At 27.4% G+C, this 15,504-nt stretch overlaps 2 protein-coding genes across 3 annotated transcripts; one reads left to right on the top strand and one right to left on the bottom strand.

The window, feature by feature from the left end:
* Positions 1-714: 714 nt before the first annotated feature.
* On the bottom strand, positions 715-9,891 carry LOC117133933. The gene is made up of 2 exons (XM_033291101.1): positions 1,247-9,891; positions 715-1,147 (listed from the first exon to the last, which is right to left on the bottom strand). Exons 1-2 carry the CDS (start codon positions 3,225-3,227, stop codon positions 843-845), a joined length of 2,286 nt encoding a protein of 761 aa, XP_033146992.1. The 5' UTR covers positions 3,228-9,891; the 3' UTR covers positions 715-842.
* Positions 9,892-12,672: 2,781 nt separating this feature from the next.
* On the top strand, positions 12,673-14,819 carry LOC103832739 (GDSL esterase/lipase 3). Of its 2 annotated transcripts, none has more exons than XM_033291140.1 (5): positions 12,673-12,955; positions 13,032-13,159; positions 13,862-14,071; positions 14,146-14,401; positions 14,488-14,819. In XM_033291140.1, the coding sequence occupies exons 1-5, from the start codon at positions 12,691-12,693 to the stop codon at positions 14,724-14,726; spliced, it is 1,098 nt and encodes a 365-aa protein (XP_033147031.1). In that variant the 5' UTR covers positions 12,673-12,690; the 3' UTR covers positions 14,727-14,819. The 2 variants fall into 2 exon arrangements, with proteins under 2 accessions (XP_033147031.1, XP_009107055.1); XM_009108807.3 differs by having other exon boundaries at positions 12,674-12,955; positions 13,841-14,071.
* The last annotated feature ends 685 nt before the right edge of the window (positions 14,820-15,504 follow it).

Raw genomic sequence — 15,504 nt, 5'->3', positions numbered from 1 at the left:
ACAGAGAGATTGCAGCGGCGAAAATTTGGAGATCGACTCCCTCATGTCTTCAGTAAATTCTTCATCCACTACAAGAGATCGCCTCGCGAAACAACGGGGAATTCCCACAAGATGCAATTGCGGTGAGGCAGTGAATCGTTTCACTTCAAAAACAATTCAAAATCCGGGAAGATTATTTCATTGTTGTCCTTTGGGATCTCAAAAGGTTAGTCATGTTATCATATAACTGTCTCGTTGTTGTCCGATGAGAGTAGAATTAGTCAATCTAATTGTGTATTGGATGTTACTGATGAAGGACAAAACCCACTTGTTCAAATGGACTGACAAGTCAGTTGTTGAGGAGATTGAAGACTTCCAAGACCTGTTTGACGTGTTACTCGTTGACAATTCCGAGTTTCAGAAATCAGTGAGAGCTGGTGAGGCCATGATGACACGCCATGAGAGTAGAATTCAAGAGATGGAAGATGCAATGTGCCATTGCGAAGAGAAGACCTTGGAATGCATTAGGGAACTTAGGGGCATAAAAGCTTTGTTTGTGTGTTGTTTGGTGATGGTCTTCTTGTACCATATCTATGCATGATGTTCAACTACTTTTATGTGCTTCCTCAACTTGTTGTTTCTTATTTTCAAAGAAGTTAAGACCATGTTTCTTGTTATTTCGAGGTGATCATCATCTACTGAAACGAATTATTTTGCAATTACTTTGATTGTTACTAGAATAAATCGATTTGTCTCTATAGTTTAGCAAATACCAAATTGTCAAATAGGTTCTTAAACAGAAGATCAAATTGTTTCAAAAGCAATAAAGAAAAAAACAGAGACAGATGCAGACACATAACAAACTAGATGGGTAAATCGCATGTTCCTCTCTTGTGTCCTTCAGTTCCACAACGGCTACACTTATGCTTTTTATTCTTCTTTGATCCTTGAGAAGATGCGATCTTGTCTTCTACTGATTCATACCTTCTCTTTACTGGTCGACCAGCACTCTTTCTTGTCTTTGGTGGTAAAACCTTTGCAAGTTTAACCTCAGCAGGGACATTCCATTCTGACTCTACAACTGCTATTGGATTAATGGAATCTGCATAGGCGGTTCTCCACGCTGCAGTGCTGTATAAGGCGTCAGTGAATCTGTGCACTTCCATACCTGTCAATCTCAAAAAAAACTTGATCAATATGAAGTCTATATGATGAAAATCCCGAAAATAAATAATTCTCAAGTATTCATGTGTTTATACTTCCATACCTCGTGAATAAATTGCAGGAATGGCGTGTCGGCAAGGAATTTTTCCTATATCATACTTACCACATGTGCATGTTCTTCTTTCCAAATCAACATGACAATCATATATGTCTCCTTTTACAACCGATCTGAAGTTGTCAACCTTGTAAACCTGGAATCCTTTTGCCTTCACAATTCTCCTATCAATCTTTCTCTCCACCTTAGCGGTTAAAGGATCTAGATGCTTTGAGCTTAACAAGCGACGCTCATAGAACCATCGAGTCAACAGTTCTCTTATACTATCAAGCAAAGGAATAACCGGATATTCTCTAGGTATTCTAAGAACTGAATTTATAGACTCTGCAGGGTTCGTGGTCCTAATGTCATACCTGGAACCAGGGAAGAGAGAACGAGCCCATTTGCGCACATCAGCCTCCCGTAGATATCTTCCAAGCTCAGGACTCATATCAAAAATTTCGGTGATACGTTCTTGAAATTCAGTGTATCTATATGCCCGTGAAGCCTTTTCTACCAACGCAGTCAATCCTTTTGTCTTGAAAAATGAGACCACATTGGTCAATAAGTGATGAATGCAAATTCCATGTGCTGATCGAGGGTAGACAGTCCCAATAGCTTTAGAAATAGACGCATTTCTATCTGAGACAAAAGCTAGGTCTTGACAATCAGCAATAACCACTTTCAACTGTCTGAAGAACCACCCCCAAGAATCGTCATTCTCTGAATCAACAACCCCAAATGCAATCGGATACAAATTAGAGTTACCATCTACAGCAGTAGCAACAAGAAGTGTCCCTTTGTATTTATTTTTCAGAAAAGTTCCGTCAACAACAATCACCCTTCGCATTGCATTGTAGAATCCTCTAACTGATTGCCCAAATGACATAAATAGATACATGAATCTTCCCTTCTCATTAGTTTCATAGTGAGTATGCGTACCAGGATTTGCTTCTTTAATCATATGCAGATATGCTGGTATTTTAGAGTAACTGCGATCTGGTATACCTCTAGCAGCTGCAATAGCAAACTCACGAGCTTCCCAAGCGTGCCAATAAGTAATCTCACAACTATGCTCCATTCTCATAAATTGAATGATGTCATTCGGTTTTGGGCCATCGTTTGCATCATCAAATCGATGTTGTATCAGAGTCCCAATTGTTCTTGCTGATGCTGTTTTTCCGAATTTCCTTTTCTTTGAAGGAGCACATGAATGTCTTCCATCACATTGGTTGATCATGAAATATGTAGACCCATCTATTCCTTCTGCACGCACAGTCCAGTTGCACAATGCATCTTTACATCGAATATACCACCATTTTCTCGTGGATTTGATAACAGTGTAATCGAAATTATTCTTCATCGCTAAAATTTCCATTGTTGCCTTCAGAACCCCTTTACTTGTGAAAATTTGATCCTTCTTCACGAAGTCTCCTCTCCAAGCTCGACCATCCTTATCACTGTCTCCATTGTTTTGAAAAAGTTCAATGTTTTCACTCCTTAAAGGACCGCAACCATCTGCAGCGACATGATTCGTTCTTTTAACAAAAGACTCCTTTGACGGCTTGACAAACTCTGCTCGATTTATCTCAGGAACTTCTTCATCCTCAACATTACTTGAATCGCAAGGCTCCTTATTCAAATCGATATTGACTCGTTCCTTTTGATTTACACCGGAAACAGAGAACATCACACACAAGGTAGTAGACGATTCCCTCTTTGCATAGCCCACAAAATTAGATGCTTGCCGATCATTGGTGATAATAATAGGAGGATTCCCTTTTTGATTCAACAACGAATAACTGAACTCGGCATTAATGGCATTATGGTCCACCCCATAATCCTCACACACCATTATCTTGAGCTGCTTCAACGTAGTAGTAGTTGCTAATGTTACCATTCGACCACGCCTTTCTTTGTCTACCACGAAACTCCAGTCATCACCGCGACTACACATCCATTCACCCGATTTGACATAGATTAGAACCATGTTGTATTGATAGAGAAAAGAGAGATGATTATGTCGATGAAGAAGAGAGAAACACAAAGAACGACGACAAAAGATCGTGGGAGAAGGAGAAAAACGTGGGAGAAAATATTCTTGGAGATATTTAGGGAAGATTTAGTTTAGATTTAGGAAACATCTTTAACCGATTATGGAAGTTTCCATATTTTTCGGATTTCCTGTAGAATGTATAACCTATGTAAGTCAGAACACAGTAGAGTAGATGTGAAACATATTCTTCCCTAGGCGCCACATAAGGTAAAAGGCAGACCACATCATGGCTCCAAATATAGATAGGGTATATCAACGCATTGTGGCTACATGTCGTAACCAAGCTAAAGGTATAAGAAAGACATCTTTCTTGATTATAACGTAACGTAACCTAGCTTTGGTTAGAATATATAAGAAAAGATAGGTTACGTTGTATACCAAAGATATATCTATGTATAAACATTAGTAGCCGAATTCTAGACTAAGTAGATGACCAGAATGAGTATTATAACTGTAGCTAGAAGATGAAATAAAATATGATTCATTTTAAAAAAAAAAACAATTTAAACATATATATTGTCATACTTATGTTTCCAATAGTTTTGATATTTTTTAACATTTTTAAAATTCAGTTTACTATTTTTTCTATTAAAAAAGGGTAAAATATGTCCAGAATTGTCCAAAATATCAGAAATCCTATTGTGACAAATAAAAGTTCAAAGTGTCCCATTTTTCCAATTTGCATACAAGAATCGAATATAATATAACTGCATAATACAAATATGTGGATATATTACAAGGCATGAACATCGATGGGTAAGCTATGACATGCACATCGATAGATAAGCTAAATCACATTTTAGGTAGGTTAGTTAATACTCCCTCTGTTTCTTATTACTTGATTTTTTACTCAAATGCACAAATATTAAGAAAAACTACTTTTTATCAAAATCATCACTAAATTATAATATAAAATTAGTTTATTTAATTATAAATAAAAACTAAAAAATCCAATTGGTTACACAGTTTTTAACAAAGTTAAAGTTACTTAGATTTGTGCAAACTTCATCTATAATGAAACAACAAAACTTCTCTAAAACATCAAGTATATTGAAACGGAGGGAGTAGATAAGAAATTGGCGAGCTTAAGATTGATTTTTAGGCTAGATTTTGTTTTAGTTCATGTGCCTTATGAATTATGATAATGGCTATGTAATGACGAAATAATTTTTCTACACTCTGGCTTTTAGTTACATAAATAATTTTTTTTTAACAAAAAAAAAAAACCTTTAGCCAAAAAAAACTAAATATTTTTTATTAGATCCATTACATTTATACATGTGTTTCCTTCGTAAAGTTATATATTCTATTCAGAAATATTATACTAAACTAAAGTATTATCTTCCACATTAAATGTGACATGAGGATAGACAAACCAGTAACTCGATATAGAGTTATTTTTGGGTTCACGTTTGCCACAATTTCAAATTCGATATCTTTTAAAAAGGAAACAAACTATTGTCAAGCTATATTATGTTTTTAAAATAATAAAAAAGTAAAAAAAAAAGATAGTAGTTATCGAGAAAAGACATAAAAATTATTTTTTAACGTCGTCAGAAAAAAAATAAACCCTAAATCCTAATCCCTATACCCTAAATCATAAACCCTAAACCCTTGGATAAACTCTAAACCCTTGGGTAAACCCTAAACCTTTGGGCAAACCGTAAACCCTTGGGTAAACCGTAAACTCGTGGATAAACTGTAAACTCTTGGATAAATCCTAAACTCTAAATAAAAAACATTAAAACCCTAAATTCTAAACTCTAAGCCCTTGAGTGTTTTAGTGTTTAGTGATTTTGATTTAGAGTTTAGGATTTATCCTAGAGTTTAATGTTTATCCAAGGGTTTAGGATTTATGATTTAAGGTTTAATGTTTTATTGACGACGTTAACAATATTTTTTTTGTAATTACTACTATTTTTTATTTTTTTATTTTTATCTTTTAATTTTAAAAGCATAATATAATTTGACAATATTTTATTTCTTTTTTTTAAAAGATATCGAATATGAAATAACACAATCTTATTGGTTGGTGAATCTAGAGGTTCACCCTAGGGGGTGAACCCAAGAATAAGTCCTCGATATATACAACAATAATTATATTAAATTGAGAGCACTATAATTATAATTTAATATATAAGTTAAAAAGGGTTGATTGATATATATTGAGTTGATTTTTCTTTAAAAAACAAAATGTTAATGAAAAATTAGTCAACAGAGTTTTAAAAAAAAATTAGCCAACAAATAATAATTTAGTCAACATACATAATATAGTCCAGTAATATAAAAATTCCAATAATAAATAGAAAACGTCTATAAAAAATAAAAGGGGTGAAATATATTTATGATATTTTCTTTTTAGTTTCATCAAGTTTTTAAAAAATCAACAATAAAATAAATAAAAACCACAATAAAAAAATTAAGGGAACAAAGATTTCAAAAAAAAGTTGCGAAAAACAAATATGATGTAATAAATAAAATAGTAAGTATAAAACACAAAGAAAATATATATTTATTATACTCAAAATAATTGTGATTTTTTACAGAAAATAATGTACTGATCCCATAAAAAACAAGCCTAAATTTAGTATTTATACAAAAATAAAATAGTATATATTTGCATAGTCTAAACAAAAGAAATTTAATATAAAATAATTTGACAAGAAACACATAAGAATATAAATAAAAATAGATGACCTCACATAAAAAATATATAGATATCTAATTAATAAAAAAAAAAACAACATCTATACTATTAAATCAGAATTCCTCATAGAATTTTGCCTTACTTTTTAGAATTAGTTACAATGGTATGCTATTGCCTTTTTAATTTTTAAAAAATAATAATTCGCCAGCCATATTTTCATCCAATCAAAAGTCACTTACTTTTTTAGCAAATAACATTTAAGCAACATATAATATCACTAACATTTTGATACCATTTTTGATATCCCATTAATTTGCTTTAGATTTTTTTTTATAACAATCTGTTTTAGATATTACAAGTATGCCATTATAATTTACTAAAAAAATATATTAATACCCCAGATTAATGAATAATACGTGATAACTTTATGTTGAAAAAAAAACTTACGTGACAATTTAAATAGTTTAACCCGCATGTTATATAATAAATTTTAAAAATTTACTTTATGAGAATAAGTCTTTTGTGAATTTTTTTATGAGAATAAGTCTTATGTTGAATTCATATATTATGTTAATAGTTTATGAGAAAAACAAAGAAAAAAAGAAAAAGAATTTACCAAAAAAAAAAATTATGATAAAAAGAAGATTTGATTCTATTTAAAAGATACAAGCCGGGTGAAAATATTATTATGCTTTATGAGAAAAAGAAGATTATTTTTGAAGAATATTAATTCATATACTCTGACTGCTAAATCCTTAGACGTTTATATCAACATTTACTATTAATCAGCCCAAATGATCGTTTTGTTTTCAGTCATGACACAAAATTCTATAGCAATGTAAAACTATATCATCATCACTATTTATCTTTTTAGTTTTCCAAATAAAAACCCGGTACACATATAGACGTATATATATCTGATACTTTTAAGAAAATATCTAAACTATTTTGTATGGAATAGGTCGTATAATATATAAACATTTCCTTAATGATTCCATAAAATATAAATTTTTGGAAAATTTTAACATATAGAAAAAACTTAAAATTCTCAAACAAGAAAATAGCGAACTTTTTATTAGTTTGAAAATAATCCGAAAATATATTTTCTATACCATGTTTTTAGAAATACTTAAACTTATTTAACAAGAAAGATTGTATTTCCATATTTTGTGTTCGAGAATATTCTCAGTATATTGAATTTATGATCCTCATCACCTATGATCCTTAAACCTACGTAAGAATGTAGACATCACCATCTCAACAAATCAACCTAAACTTATATTGTTGTGCATTTTGAAATTTGTTATGTTATAAAGATTACTACAATTTAAATTCAGTACTATCAAATGATTTATTATTAGAAGTACACTATATATATATAATAACTAACATGGAATATTAATAATTTTTATGCTAAATATAGGTCTTCGAGGGATAATTCATAATTAATAACAGATATTGTTACAAATTATTATAAAATCCACAACTCATATAATTAGCTCATTTCAATTATTTTAACAAACTATTATTTGTTTGTTTTAGACCATAATTAATAAAAAGAGGTATGAAAAATAATTAAGAGTAAGTGCATAATAATAATTCATAAATAGTATATAAAAATATTTTCTAAAATAAAAACAAATGTTAAATAAATATTTAACTAAAACAAACTCTTCCGCGCGAAGCGTGGAACAACCACTAGTATATTAAGAAGGGTTTATTGCATTGAAGACACCAATACCAACGTGATGGTCCAAGTATACAATGCTTGGAACCTTGAAAGTATACAATGCTTGGAATCTAAAAACAAAAACAATGATCCAATATATCAACTTAAAAATACAATGATCTAATACATCTAAACTATTAAAACTGAAGTACAAATAAATCTTAACCCTAAGTTTCCCTCAATAATTACCATCCAATGCCATTGACTTTATAAATAGCAATTTTCATAAAAATTGTTATGAAATTGTCTAATATTTAGCTACCTAACAAATTTAAAAGATATGCAATCATTCATTTATTTAAAAAATAAAAATCAAAAAGTCAATTTTGCAATCCATAAAAAAATATAAAATAGATTAAATGATCAGATTAATTTATTGGTTTATTAAAAATTAAATTAATCAAAATCGTTTAAAATTTTCAAAATAATAAAACTAACTCAGTTATATTTAATTAATTAGCATTTTCTAATTTAATTAGTACAATAATATATGTATTTAATTTTTGAACGTTTATAAAAATTAAAAACAAATACCCGTGCGGAGGCACGAATCAAGATCTAGTTTAAGTTAAAAACAATGATAGAATACTTAAAAAAAAAACAATTAAGTCATACCTTTGTCCATGAATATGTAGTGGAAAGCAAATTAGGAGTAACTCTTACTCCATTGTAACCCTCAACTTTGAATTTAATAGGCCATGTGTTCTTTTTACATTGAAATCATTGTATTTAAAATTAGTTAAGATGTGAATCATCTTTATCTTTCAAATACATATTGTTGAAATAAGTCATATGCCAATTGACATTCTTACTGTTTGCGCAAATTTTATTCATCATAAAATCATATATATGTAATTTTGGTTATGTTTGGTTTGAATGTTTTTCCATTTTTATTTTCAATTTTTACTAGGAAGGTATCTTTTAAGATTTTTCTAAAAAATTATGACGGTTATCCGAAGCTAATCCGACTTAACCAAATTTAAAATCTAAATATTCGATCCAATTAGTAACATCATCTCAACAATTTGATAATTGTTTATTGGAAATTGTTATTAGTATCTGTTTATTTATCCAATTAGTAACATCATCTCAACAATTTTCAATTAGTAACATCATCCCTTTTGAAAATTATTTACGCTTGATAAAAACAATTTGAAAATTGTAACATATTTCCAATAAGAACAAGAATTTATCTATACTATTAATTAAAAAATATTTTGTAAATAAATTTTAATTGTATGTGGCATATTAGGAATATTCTGTTGAAATTTTAAAATAATCTAATAGTCTAAAATTTCATTAAGATATTTTCGTCATTTATTTTTACACCAAAAATATGTAAATATTTATTTATTTTCTATAAACAAGAGGAATAATTAATTTAATAAAAAAATTAAATTTTAATGTATATTTTTATCAAAACAAATTTATTCAAAATTTAGTTTATTTATTTATTTTATATTTACTTTTGAAATATGATTATAGTTGAGTATTATTTCACTTGAATTTGTACAATGAGTAAAATTAAAAATTCTATAGTACTTTTATATACACATTTCATAAAATGAATTAAATAATTACATCAAATAATTAATATATTTAACTAATTTAATATACCAATTATTTATAAATTATGATATTAAATTTAGGTAATAATTCTATATTTGTATTATATACAAATGTATATTTAAAATAAATAATTTAACTATTTTAAAATATAACACAATTATGAAAACATGAACTCATCAACTTTATTATATGAATATATTTTTAATAAAATATAATACTAAAACTAACTATTTTAAAGATAATAATATTTTTATTCCTAAATAAATATTTTATATTTTAATATTTAATATTAATTATATATTTTAGTTAATGTACATTTAAACATAAGTTATATACAAAACTTAAAACATAACTAGAGTTTATCCCGCACATCGTGCGGGTATATTTTCATTTTATAAATATTTAATTTTGATATTATTATAAAAATTTAAATATACAATTTATATCTTAGTATTATGTATTTTATCTCTTTAATTTTATTGTTTAGGTTTCTTATTACTCTATTAATATAGGAGTTTGTTTTATACATTTTACCTTTTTTATTACGTTTTCGAGTTTTCATAATTTTAAATAATCAAATAAAAAATATTTTTCAACATATGATTTTTGAAAATATATAGCTGTAGAAATAAAATTTTAACATATGTTAATAACTTCATTTGTATAAAAAAAAATCTGACATGATTAACAAATTTGAACCCGTTTTAGTGGTAGATGATAATTTATTTAAATGAAAGCATTATATTACTTAATTACGAAATTAATTAATGCAATATCTAATAAAAATTTATAAAAATTTAGTAGGATTTTGTTAGATTTTTCTCAACAGATTTTGTTATAACTGAAAATAAAATTTAAATCTATAGTTAAAATTAATTTATTATTAATATTCCTATTAATTATTATATCATATTATGTGATTAATGAAATGGTCCTAGTAGACTTTTAAATAGTAGATAAAAATGGTACTTCTCTTTTAATAGAGAAGATAATAACAATTATAATTTTGATAATAATTTTGTGTCAATCAAAAATAATCTTGTGCTTTTAAAAGGCTTTTTAAATTCGCTTATAAAGATAAAAGAATGATAGAATATACACGTTTCAAAGACATATATAATCCAAGCTATATCACATACAGAATACATAGCAAACACTTTTGTAATAACAAATTACTAGGATAAGACCCGCGCCTTGCGCGGGATTAAGTTATTATTTTTATTATATTTTGGAGAATGAAACAATAGTTTGGCTTCATTTGGATTACGGGTGTTCAATCCGGATAACGGATTGGTTTCGGTTCGGTTTGGTTTTTTTGGTATTTGGTTAGTAAAATATAACTACTATTATAAATCCATATGTACTTTGATTTTAGTCTTTCACATACTTTTGAAAGATTTCAACTGGACGACTAAATTGATCAGCCAATCTTGTTGCTTTAAATCATTAGTGTTTATATATATATATATATATATATATATTATTTAGTTTGAATATTTATTAAATAAAAATTCATATGCGTTATATTTTATGATCATTTGTAACTTATTATAACAAAAAAATAATTTATTGATCACAAAATTTTCAGAGTGGGAATATTCAAATTTCTAATAATATATAGACGTTTTGAAAAATTCAAATATAACATATAAGAAAAAATATAAATGTTTTTATTATATATTTAATGTGATTTTTTAATATCTTTCAATAATATAAAATTAAAAAAAAAGAACTAAGATACCAAAATTGTTATCAAATATTTATTATTCATAATAATTAATTTTTATATATACGTTAATCATATTAGGTAATTTCGTAGATTCTAATTAAGGAAAGTGAAAAAAAAAATTTGGTAGATTATTTATCAATTCGATAGTTAGTTTAATAAAAAATATAATGTAAGTCAAGATGGACCAACCTATTTTTCTAAGAATAGTATATTTTATATAGTCATTTATTAAATGAGAATTTATAATCATACAGTTCTATGATCATTCATATCATTTTATAACTGAATATTTAAATCATCGATAACAAAATTTTCAATGTGAAATCTTTAATAAGTTTATAATTTATAAATGTTTTTGAAAATTCATTGAAAGTTTTAATATTAAAATATTTATGTAATCTTATGGTATATAGTATAATCTATATATATATATAAATATATATGTTTTATTATTAAATGATATTTTTTACTCATATGGTTTTAAAATAATGTGTATCTTCTTATAATATTAAATAAAAGTTCATATTAATACAATTTTATGATCATTTGTAACTTATTATGACAAAAAAGAAATCTATTGATCAAAAAATTTTCAGAGTGGGGATCTTCAAATTTCTAATAATTTATAGACGTTTTGAAAAATTCAAAATATAACATATAAGAAAAATTATAAATGTTTTTATTATATATTTAATGTGATTTTTAAATATATTTTAATAATATAAAATTAAAAAAAAGAACTAAGATACAAAAATTGTTATCAAATATTTATTATTCATTATAATTAATTTTCACATATACGTTAATCATATTAGGTAATTTCGTAGCTTTTATTTAAGGAAAGTGCAAAACATTTTTTGGTACGTTATTTATCAATTCGATAGTTAGTTTAATAAAAAGTGTAATATAAGTTAAGATAGACCAACCTATTTTTCTAGGAATAGTATATTTTGTATAGTTATTTATTAAATAAGAATTTATAATCATACGGTTCTATGATCGTTCATATCGTTTTATAACAAAATATTTAAATCATCGATAACAAAATTTTCAATCTGAAATCTATAATAAGTTTATAATTTATAAATGTTCTTGAAAATTCATTGAAAGTTTTAATATTAAAATATTTATGTAATCTTATGGTATATAGTGTTTAATATATATATATATTTATTTTATTATTAAATGATATTTTTTACTCATATGGTTTTAAAATCATGTGTATCTTCTTATAATAAAAATGTTAAACCATTGATCATTAATTTTTAACATAATAATTTTAATAGTTTTAGTCATTTATTATCGTTTTTAAAAATTCAAAATATAACATATACGAAAAAATCTAAATTTTCTTTTTATAGCTAATTTGATTGTTTAATTTATTTTAATAATATAAAATTAAACAAAAAATGATGGAGGAGATATACATTGCTATCAAATCTTTATTATTAAACTCATTAATTGTCATATATATATTAGTCATTTATGGTAATTCCGTAGGTTTTATTTAAGGAAAGAAAATATCATATCATATCATTATATCATATAGTTTGACCAACTTATATATCTAACAACATATAAAAATCGAATGTGGACCTACTTATTTTTCAATTGAATGTAATTGACTACCTAATTGAGTGACACCTATGCATTGGGGCCTTTTTTAATTAATACAAAATTAAGGTTACATCTTTTCAAATGTTCCTCAATTAATATATAAGGGATGGAGAAGTGTCGGTTAGTCTCCATCATCTTGTTCGTCCACACAATAATTTTATCGATAAGCTCAATCAACTGCACAGAGAATAATGGCAAACTCGTCACAAACCAAGCTGCTTTGTTCGTGTTCGGAGATTCTCTGTTCGATCCAGGAAACAACAACTACATCAATATTACCAACCGAGCCAATTTTTTTCCATACGGTCAAACCTTTTTCAAGTTTCCCACCGGAAGAGTCTCCGATGGACGTTTGATTCCCGACTTCATCGGTAAGAATCATATCTTTAATAAAAAACTAATTAAACCTCACTTTTTTATTCAACTAACTGGTCTCTAACGTGACAGCTGAGAAGGCGTGGTTACCGTTGATCCCACCAAATCTACAACCAAGAAACAGTAACAGTCAGTTTACCTATGGAGTTAGTTTTGCTTCTGCAGGTGCCGGAGCTTTGGTGGAATCCTTTTCCGGACAGGTAAATTTCATCATCATTTCTTTTTTACTCTTCCATCTCTTCAATCTATAACAAAATTATTTTTCTTCAAAAAAACAAAATTATTTTTCTTCAAAAAAACAAAATTATTTTTCTTCAAAAAAACAATATTATTTTTTTTTTCTTCAGAAAAACAATATTATTTTTTTGTAATAAAAACAATATTATTACATAACTGATGTCGGTCTGTTATATCGGTTAATCCAAGTCGGTACGTTAGGTTTTAGTTTAAATTTTTTTTGATAAGTAGTCTTAGTTAATTTGCCTTTTCAATTTTTACCAAACTGAACTAAAGTTTTTGATATTTTGGTTAATAATATTAATTATTATAAGTTGATATTAGTTCGGTTAATTCAAATTAAAATTTTCATATAAATTGGTTTAGTCTGAAACAAAAAAAATAAGAAAAATAGGAAACAAGATAATCATACCAACTGATAACGAAATTAATTTTAGTAATGTGTCGATCGGTTCAAAACTTATAACCGAACAAGAACCAAAAACAAAACATTTTTTGGCTCTGTTAAATCGGCACCCTAACCGATAGTTAGTTATACTACATATTTAAAAAAAAAATATTACATAACTATTGATTTAGTTTTTTTTGTAACTTGATAACTAATGATATAGTTGTTTGGCTAATGTACTCTCTCTCTTTTAAAGGTGATTGATTTGGGAACGCAGTTAAAAAGCTTCAAAACCGTTAAAAGGAGGGTGCGATCTGCATTAGGAGAAGCTGAGACCAAAAGGATTTTCTCAAGAGCTGTTTATCTTTTTAATATCGGAGGCAACGACTTATTTTATGCCTTATTTCAAACCTCTTCACTTGTGAACCTCAATGCCAAACAGAAACTAGTTGATTTGATTATAGGTAATACAACATCCGTGGTTGAGGTAAACCTAAAATCGAAAACTGATCTCAAGTTTATTATTTTTGGTCTAGAAAATGAGATATATATTGTTCTCAGGAAGTGTATAAAATGGGAGGGAGGAAGTTTGGATTCTTGAATGTGGGAGCCTACGATTGTGCACCAGCCGCATCGATCTTAGACACAGCAAACATAGGATCTTGTAACAAACCAGTCACTGAGCTGATAGATTTGCACAACAAGAAGTTTCCAGATGGTTTAAGGCGGCTACAACGTGAACTATCCGGATTCAAATATGCCCTTCACGACTATCGCACTTCCTTATTGGATAGAATCAACAATCCTTCTAAATACGGTAACTAGAACAACCTGGTTATTACATATATGTAAGAGATTAAATCTTTAGTAGAATTGTAAAAGTTCTGTTTGTTTGTTTTGAAGGGTTTAAGGAAGGGAACAAAGCATGTTGTGGAAGCGGACCATTGAGAGGAATGCCTACTTGTGGAATCAACCAAACGGGACTAAGTTACGAGCTATGCGAAGACGTTACCAATTATTTGTTTTTCGATTCAGCTCACTTGACAGAGAAGGCTCATCGTCAATTCGCAGAGCTGATTTGGAGTGGTCCGCCTAATGTTACTGGGCCTTATAATCTCAAAGCTTTATTTGAACTTAATTAGAATCACCAATGTATATGAAAATAAAGATGATAATACTATATATCTTGTCTAAGCTTTTTATTTTTAAATAAAAAGGTTTCTATTGAAATGCTAGAAGATAGTGCATGCATGAAGGCTGAAGCTATTTTTTGGTTCACTGATCACGAGTTTGTTAATCATTTCATCAAAATCATGTAAAATACTTTTTTTAGTGACTTCGATTAATATTGTTAAATTATCATTAAAAATCAAATGTTTCTAAAAATACAATACTTAAATTTTAGATTGTCAAACTATTTTGAGTTAAAAATTATCTTTTTTAATTTTATTACTATTCAAAATTTATGGTATTGCATATTATATATTTTCACGCAATATTATATCTATGAATTCATGGGCAGACACCTATAATTATAAAGAACATAGCATATACATGTTTTCTTAATATATGTAAAAAATACCAAAGTAACACTATTTATCATACCGAGAGAATATTTTTTTTGTGCACTATCATACGGAGAGAATATATATTATTACGCAAATACTAAATGAGCCGGATTTATTGGCACACAACTTTTATTTTTTTTCTAAATTGTATATACCATTAAATTTTTTTTTGTTGATATTGTGATACATAGTGGACGGGCTACAATACTGTCTGATCCGAATTCGGAATGTCTTCTCACTAATACAAGGGGTGGACTGATATATTTATACACCAAATCCCAAGAGATTATCACTATACTACCACTTGGTTACCATTAAAATTAAGTGTTAGCTTTACAACGTTTCTAAAGAT

The sequence above is a fragment of the Brassica rapa genome, chromosome A05, assembly GCF_000309985.2.
Source record: "Brassica rapa cultivar Chiifu-401-42 chromosome A05, CAAS_Brap_v3.01, whole genome shotgun sequence".
NCBI classification, from domain to species: Eukaryota; Viridiplantae; Streptophyta; class Magnoliopsida; order Brassicales; family Brassicaceae; genus Brassica; species Brassica rapa.
The sequence above is the reverse complement of the archived record's forward strand: the minus strand, read 5'-3'. Positions and strand labels throughout refer to the sequence as shown.